Here is a 7823-nt window from a genome sequence, read left to right on the forward strand (position 1 = left end):
GGAGCTCTTGGGTGAGCCCAGCCCACAGATGAATGGCTCTTTCTTTGTGCAGGGAAACACACGTTTCCCTTGCCAAGGTATTTTTTGTTTCTTGAAAAGAGACGTAAAGGGGAGAGGGGAACAGTGCAGAGTTTATTTTAAGGTCCATCTGGATTTCATCAGCAGCAAAAGCTGTGAACTCCAAGAGCAAGGTGAGGAGCCCCCTGGTTTTCCTTCCCCTCTTCCTTGAGACCTTTCCCTGTCTCAGCTTTAGAGGTCCCAGAGGGTTTAGGGGACTGAGGGGCTGGAGCAGCCATTCCCCACAGAGCCATATAAAGCTGCTTAAAGGAACCACTGCTTGTTGCTGGGGTGGAATCAGGGAGCAGAACAGAGATGCCAGGAGCCAGAGGCAGCACCCTACCCATGGCACTGCCCTCAGAGCCTTCCTCAGAGGATGATGATGGTTGTAGGGTTTCCTGCAGGGCTCAGGGCTATGTCAGAGGCACCCAATTGTTGCGTTCACACACCACGGGTCACTTTGTGCGCTGGGGTCTCTCTGAGGGGGATGGCACTGCCCTGTGGCAGAGCAGTGTGGGGGTGAAGGGAGGGAAGGAAATGCTCTGAGTGGGGTGGGACAGAGAAGCTACTGCAGACAAATCAGCAGGAAAGGCTCTGATGCCAGGAAAAGCATGAGGAATGGGGTCATGGAGCTGGAGCAGGGACACTCCGTGTGTGTCCTGCCCCGCGCTGGGGGAATGAGGAGGAGGAGGAGGAGGAGGAAGGGCATCCACGCAGGTGCAGCTGCAGCGAGTGCTGTCATGAGCAACATCCCCATCTTGTGGCAACAGCAGCACAGGGGACCAGAGCCAGAGCTGGGCTCTCCGTGCCCCAAGGCCACCGCGGGGACACGTCCTGTGCCATCAGCCTTGGCACGGGGGTGTGACAGGCAGGACATGATCTCCCTGTGCCATCAGCCTTGGCACGGGGGTGTGACAGGCAGGACACGATCTCCTTGTGCTGGCAGCCCTGGCATGGGGGGTGTGACAGGCAGGACATGATCTCCCTGTGGTGTGACAGGCAGGACACGATCTCCCTGTGCCATCAGCCTTAGCATGGGGGGTGTGACAGGCAGGACATGATCTCCCTGTGCTGGCAGTTCTGGCATGGGATGTGTGTGACAGGCAGGACAAGATCTCCCTGTGCCATCAGCTTTGTCACAGGGTATGTGACCAGCAGGACACGATCTCCCTGTGCTGGCAGCCTTGGCATGGGGGGTGTGACAGGCAGGACACGATCTCCCTGTGATATGACAGGCAGGACATGATCTCCCTGTGCCATCAGCCTTGGCACAGGGGTGTGACAGGCAGGACACGATCTCCCTGCGGTGTGACAGGCAGGACATGATCTCCCTGAGCTGGCAGTTTTGTCACAGGGTGTGTGACCACGATCTCCCTGTGTCCTGGAGCTGGGGCGCTGCAGATCCATCCTGAGGGGAGTGCCAGGTGCCGAGGGCAGTGCCCGGTGTTTGGCAGAAGGGCTGTGGGAGGGTGCACTGGGCACCAGGAGTGATGCAATTCCATCCTAGGACTTTACTGCCCTGCAAGGACGCAGCTGCTGAGGGTCACTGTCTGTCCCAAAGCTGCCAAAATGGGGTACCCAGGTGTGGTGGAAGGATGGGGTGATGAGAAGTCTGGGGCTTTTCCCCAAGAGTGGGTTGGGAATCAGGGTGGCCAAGGTCTGATGTTGTCACCGTGTTTGATCTGGGCTGTGCCTTGACCCCAGGCAGTGCTCCAGGCCCCAGGTTAATCTGCAAACAGAGGTCAGGGGTGCTGTCCACGTGGGGAGAGCAAGCTGGGATGGGCTGTGACAAGGTGAAGGCAGAGCGTGGGACAGTGTCCCTTGTGCTCGCCAGGACCCAGGGGTGTGGTGGCCTCGGGCCATGCCCTGCCTGGGGACAGCTGAGGCTGGATGAGGAGCAGAGGGGCTGTCACCACAGCAAGGCACTCACAGAAGGGTCTCCATCCCCAGGAGGGGCAGCAGGGACTGGTGACACTGGGGGAGCAGGGGGTGGGACAGCACAGGTGTCACTGTGCAGGGACACGGTTACACCTAAGGGGGTTTGGGGCACTGGAGGTGGCTCTGGCCACTCTGACTCTATTTTGCCCATCTTCTGCTGTTTTGGCCCAAATTTGCAGCCAGCACAGCAGGGGTCTGTGCCAAGCCCCTCATGGGTGCTGTAGGGCTGCCCCAGCAGACTTTGCATGAGCCAGGGAGAAGGGACCAAGCAGCAGGCAAGTTGGCAACTGAGATTTATTGAACATGGGTCGCCCCAAAGGTGGGGTGACCAGATTTCAGCAGGAAACACACAGGCCCTTAAGGAGGGAAGCTGGCCACGAGCCCTTGAGTGAGGAGAAGCCCCTGCCCCTCACATCTGGGTGCCTGGTCCTCCTCCCTTCCCCCTCAGTGTTCTCAGGGAGCTTGAGAGACCCACAAGACGCAAAGCCTGCCTCTGTCCTACAGGCATGATGTTTCCATGGGACATCCCCGGGCGAGAGGAGGGAGGTTGAGTGCAAGAAGTCCCACCAAGGGAGCCATCAGAAGAAGCCACACCACCTCCAAAAGGTAAGGTTTTTTCCTAAAATATAGCTCATCCCGATGGACACCATGATGGGAACAATGAATCGTCAACAAAGGGGTGTGGCAGTGGGACAAAGACCCTGCCACAAGTTAATTTGTGCCACGTTACTGTTCTATTTGTGCCACGTTATTCTTCCTGTAGAGCATCAGCACAGCACTAAAGCAGCGCAGGGACCTTAGCAGAGATCCAAAGGGAGCTGGGAGGGGGAGCAGGAGGAAAACCAGGGCAGATCTGTGGTGTGGAGCAAGGCCGGGCACCGCCGTTTTGGGACCGGGGCCGGTCACCCCACGCTGGTCACATCATCAGGGACAGGGGCTCTTTGTCTGTGAGAAACAGTCTCGGGTGGCTGGTGAGGAATGGGACAAGATCCAGGCAGAAAAGGGACACACTTGGAGGAAGCCTAGTCAGTCTTGGAGGCCCCGATGCCGTTGGATGCTCCTGGATCTTTCTTGGAGGCCCCGATGCCGTTGGATGCTCCTGGATCTTTCTTGGAGGCCCTGATGCCGTTGGATGCTCCTGGATCTTTCTTGGAGGCCCTGATGCTGTTGGATGCTCCTGGATCTTTCTTGGAGGCCCCAATGCCGTTGGATGCTCCTGGATCTTTCTTGGAGGCCCTGATGCCGTTGGATGCTCCTGGATCTTTCTTGGAGGCCCTGATACCATTGGATGCTCCTGGATCTTTCTTGGAGGCCCCGATGCCGTTAGGAGCTGCCGCGTCTTTCTCCCGGAGCTTGCGCAAATAATCGTGGGGGCCTTTGCCCTCGAAGGACGTGGGGCTCTTGTAAGATCCACCAATCTTGTCCCAGAGGGTGAAATACTGCCCGTAGTTGTAGTCAAAGTAGAGGTGGTGGTCGGTGTGGTGGGCAGAGCCGTTGATGACGTGCCGCAGCAGCCGCGGCACGCGGTAGTCGCCGTCGTGGATGGAGATGGTCCAGACGTTGACGAAGATGTAGAGGCCCAGGTAGGTGACTTTGTGCAGGGGGAACAGGAAGGGGTAGATGTGGTAGGGCAGGCTCTGCATGAAGCCGTCCACGGGGTGGAAGGCGTGGCTGGCGAAGGGCGTGGCGATCTTCCACAGGTGGTGGGGCTTGTGGAAGCGCTGCGGGGACAGGGGCCGTCAGTCGGGGTGGCCCTTTTAGAGGGTCCCCCAGCCACATTCATGGCCCCAAGGGATGCTGTTTGGGCCACCAGCACCCAAACTGAGAGGGGGACACGTGCACTAAAGGGCTCTCAGCTCCCATCACATGGTGATATTTCATTCAGCCATTCCCACCCGAGCATGCAGCTTGGAAATGTCACCAGAGCAGGACAAGGACTCTTGTCCAGAGCCCCCTGTCCTGTCCCATACCTTATAGAACAGCTTGTGGTGGAGACCACGGTGTATCCAGTAGATGCCCATGTCAGTGAAGAAGAGGAAGGACAGCATGCTGAGGAAGACACCAGACCAGCCTGAGGGGGGACAGGGTTGTTAGGGGTGGCACATGTGGGCATCAGGAGGCTGTGAGGGTCTCCACAACAGTCCTCGTGGTGGGAGACACATCTGAGTCACGTCAGGGGCTGCCCCACTGAGGGGACAGCGCCAGGCTGTCCCCTGTGACTCAGGGCAGGTGAGTCAGGTGCTGTTTCACTGGGAGCCGTGCCCAGGGAAGGGAAGGATCTCTTTGTGGAGGGTGGAGTGCATCAAGCAGGGGAACACAACCCCGAGTGAGGGTGTCTGGGCACCTACCCTAATGCCAGTTTGGGGTTTTGGCTGTCAGGCGGGACAGGAGGTACCCAAGAGGATTTTTCGGGGTTGTCATCAGGAGAAACGGGGGCTGAGGGAGGTGACCCAGGTCGGCAGAGGACACTGCTGTGGCAGGGAGGTCACTCACCATACGGGGAGTCCTCGATGTTGTCGTAGAGTTTGCTGTAGCCCCGCACCTCGGCGAAGAACAGGGCGACGGTGGGGACACTGATCCAGGGCAGGGAGCGCACGGCGTAGGCGATCTCCCGGCTCACCTGGTTCTGTGGGGTGTGGCACAGGGGTCAGGGGACATCTCCATCTGGTTCTGTGGGGTGTGGCACAGGGGTCAGGGGACAGGGAACATCTCCACTGCTTCTGTGGGGTGTGGCACAGGGGTCAGGGGACAAGGGACATCTCCACTGCTTCTGTGGGGTGTGGCACAGGGGTCAGAGGACAGGGGACATCTCCACTGCTTCTGTGGGTTGTGGCACAGGGGACATCTCCACTGGTTTTGTGGGTTGTGGCAACATGGGTCAGGGGACAAGGGACATCTCCTGGCTCACCTGGTTCTGTGGCAACAGGGGTCAGGGGATAGGGGACATCTCCATCTGGTTCTGTGGGGTGTGGCAAGAGGGGACAGGGACACAGGGGATATCTCCTGGCTCACCTGGTTCTGTGGCAACAGGGGTCGGGGCACAGGGGACATCTCTACCGGGTTCTGTGGGGTGTGGCAAGAGGGGTCAGGGACACAAGGGACATCTCCTGGCTCACCTGGTTCTGTGGGGTGTGGCAACAGGGGTCAGGGGACATCTGAGAGCCCCAAAGTTCCTCACAAGGCTGGGAGGGCTGGCATCTTGGCCACCCCTTTGTCACGGCGGCTGTGCCACGGTGTGGGACGCAGGGCGCTGCTCATGTGGGGCGCTGTGCCTGGGGCAGGGCTCACACTGGGGTTGGGGTTTGTGGGCTGTGACAATTCCTTCGGTCAGGGATGATGGAGGGCAACAGCAGGCGGAGAGGGGTGCGTGTGACAGCGGGGACAGCTCGTGCCACGCAGGCAGGGGACATTTGGGATGGCGAGGGGGACAGTGCCAGCAGGGCCTGGGTGAGGAGCCAGGAGGGAGCACCCACCTCCAGGAACTGGGGATGTTTCTTGAGCTCGTGGTCGAAGATGAAGTAGTAGCTGAGGGTGCCGAAGAGCAGGTAGAGGGCGAGGGCGCCCAGGTTGGTGATGACAAACAGGCTGAGGAGCTGGCGGCAGGGCTCGCCCTCGGGCCACCCCGCCGGGTACACGTAGGGCGTCAGCAGGTGCCGGTCCGCGGCTTCCAGCACCAGATCCATGGTGGATCCTGCAGGAGAAAGAGCTGCTGTGACTGCTCCAAGATGTCCCAGCGCCACAGGGCCACCGGAAACCGGGATCCCGGCGGGCTGTGGGCAGGGGTTGGCAGGGCTGGCATGCCGTCCGTCTGGCTGGGTCGCCTCAGCCGGTGTTGGGAGGCAAATCTGGGACGCGCAGGCTGTGGGTGTAAAGAGTGGAGGATGCACAAGGGGGGGACTCACCTAATTCTGTGCCCTGTTCTGTGGGAGGGGGCACTTATGGCAGGGACAGAAGGATGTGGGTGGCAGGGGACAGCGGGCTGAGGGTGGCAGCAGCATGGGTGACAGTGGGGTTTGGGTGGCCGGGGACAGCTGGATGTGGGTGGCAGGGAACAGTGGGATGTGGGTGGCAAGGGACGGTGGGATGTGGGTGGCGGTGGCACGGGTGACAGCGGGATGTGGGTGGCCGGGGACAGTGGGTCTTGGGTGGCAGAGGACAGTAGGATGAGGATGGTAGGGGACAGCTGCATGTGGGTGGCAGGGGACAGTGGGATGTGGGTGGCGGTGGCATGGGTGACAGAGGGATGTGGGTGGCAGTGGTATGGGTGACAGTGGGATGTGGGTGGCAGTGGTATGGGTGACAGTGGGATGTGGGTGGCAGGGGACAGTGGGATGTGGGTGGCGGTGGCATGGGTGACAGTGGGATGTGGGTGGCAGGGGACAGTGGGATGTGGGTGGCGGTGGCATGGGTGACAGCGGGATGTGGGTGGCAGGGGACAGTGGGATGTGGGTGGCAGGGGACAGCAGGCTGAGGGTGGCAGCAGCACGGGTGACAGCGGGATATGGCTCTGGGGTACCAAACTCCTTTTGGGGCAGCACATGGGCACCGGGCTCCGCTCCGTGCCCTGTGGGGCAGTTCCCTGGGCAGGGCGGGTGCCAAGTGGGGGTCACCATGTCCGGGAGCCGCAGGTGGCATGGCCAGCGGCGGGGACACAAGAAGAGGGTGCTGGGAACGGGGAAGGCGGCGCTGGCGGGGGGCACAGCGGCCCATGGGGGCCCTGCTGGTGGTGTCCCCCTCTCGGTGACCCCCGGTACATGGTACGCCGGTACCCCGCACCCCGGTACCCTGCACCCCGGTGACCCCAGTACCTGGTACCCTGGCACCCTGTGCCCCGGTACCGCCGGCTCCCCGGTACCCAGTACCCCGGTAACCCCAGCACCCCAACACCCCGCACCCCAGTACCTCGTACCCCAGTACCCTGGTACCCCGATGACCCGGTACCCGGTACCGCGTACCCGGTACCCCGATGACCCTGATACCCCCTATCCAGTACCCCGGTACCCCAATGACCCGGGTACCCCGTACCCGGTACCCCGATGACCCGGGTACCCCGGTACCCCAATGCCCCGGTACCCCGGTACCCCGTACCCGGTACCCCGTACCCCAATGCCCCGGTACCCCGTACCCGGTACCCCAGTATCCCGATGACCCGGTACCCCGGTACCCCGGTACCCGGGTGCCCCGTTACCCTGTACCCGGTACTCGGTACCCCGATGTCCCGGTACCCCGGTACCCCGATGTCCCGGTACCCCGGTACCCAATGACCCCGGTACCCCGGTACCCCGGTACCTCGATGCCCCGGTACCCCGGTACCCCGATGCCCCGGTACCCGGTACCCCGATGACCCGGTACCCCCTACCCGGTACCCAATGCCCCGGTACCCGGTACCCCGGTACCCCGATGACCCCGGTACCCGGTACTCCGGTACCCCGATGACCCGGGTACCCCGGTACCCCGTACCCCGTACCCGTTACCCCAATGCCCCGGTACCCGGTACCCCAATGCCCCGGTACCCGGTACCCCGGTACCCCGATGCCCCGGTACCCCAATGACCCGGTACCCGGTACCCGGTACTCCAATGCCCCGGTACCCAATGCCCCGGTACCCGGTACCCCGCCCCCCATCCCGGTACCTGCCCGGGGTCCCGGAGCGGCGCGGGGCGGGGGCGGGGCGGGGGCGGGGCCGCGCGGTAGCGCCACGTGACGTCACCGGCGGAACAGCTCGCGCCACCTCGGGCGGTGACGTCAGTGCGTAGAAAGAGGCGGAGTCATTGGTGGGCGTGGCCGGGGGCGGGGCCTGAGGCGGGCGGGGCGGGGCGTGCGGAGCTC

At 62.1% G+C, this 7823-nt stretch overlaps 1 protein-coding gene across 1 annotated transcript; it reads right to left on the reverse strand.

Moving 5' to 3' along the window:
- Positions 1 to 2271: 2271 nt before the first annotated feature.
- On the reverse strand, positions 2272 to 7739 carry SC5D (sterol-C5-desaturase). Its single transcript, XM_030290866.4, has 5 exons — positions 7628 to 7739; positions 5469 to 5686; positions 4489 to 4621; positions 3966 to 4066; positions 2272 to 3716 (listed from the first exon to the last, which is right to left on the reverse strand). The coding sequence occupies exons 2-5, from the start codon at positions 5676 to 5678 to the stop codon at positions 3018 to 3020; spliced, it is 1143 nt and encodes a 380-aa protein (XP_030146726.4). The 5' UTR covers positions 5679 to 5686; positions 7628 to 7739; the 3' UTR covers positions 2272 to 3017.
- Positions 7740 to 7823: the final 84 nt, after the last annotated feature.

The sequence above is a fragment of the Taeniopygia guttata genome, chromosome 24 (assembly GCF_048771995.1).
Source record: "Taeniopygia guttata chromosome 24, bTaeGut7.mat, whole genome shotgun sequence".
NCBI lineage: Eukaryota > Metazoa > Chordata > Aves > Passeriformes > Estrildidae > Taeniopygia > Taeniopygia guttata.

Bases quoted from the DNA above. Each gene is read 5' to 3' on its own strand.
- SC5D (XM_030290866.4), bottom strand. From the start codon at position 5,678: ATGGATCTGGTGCTGGAAGCCGCGGACCGGCACCTGCTGACGCCCTAC. The intron at 4,622-5,468 runs GTGGGTGCTCCC...CACACCCCACAG, and splicing joins AACATCCCCAGTTCCTGGAG to AACCAGGTGAGCCGGGAGAT. The intron at 4,067-4,488 runs GTGAGTGACCTC...GTCCCCCCTCAG, and splicing joins CATCGAGGACTCCCCGTATG to GCTGGTCTGGTGTCTTCCTC.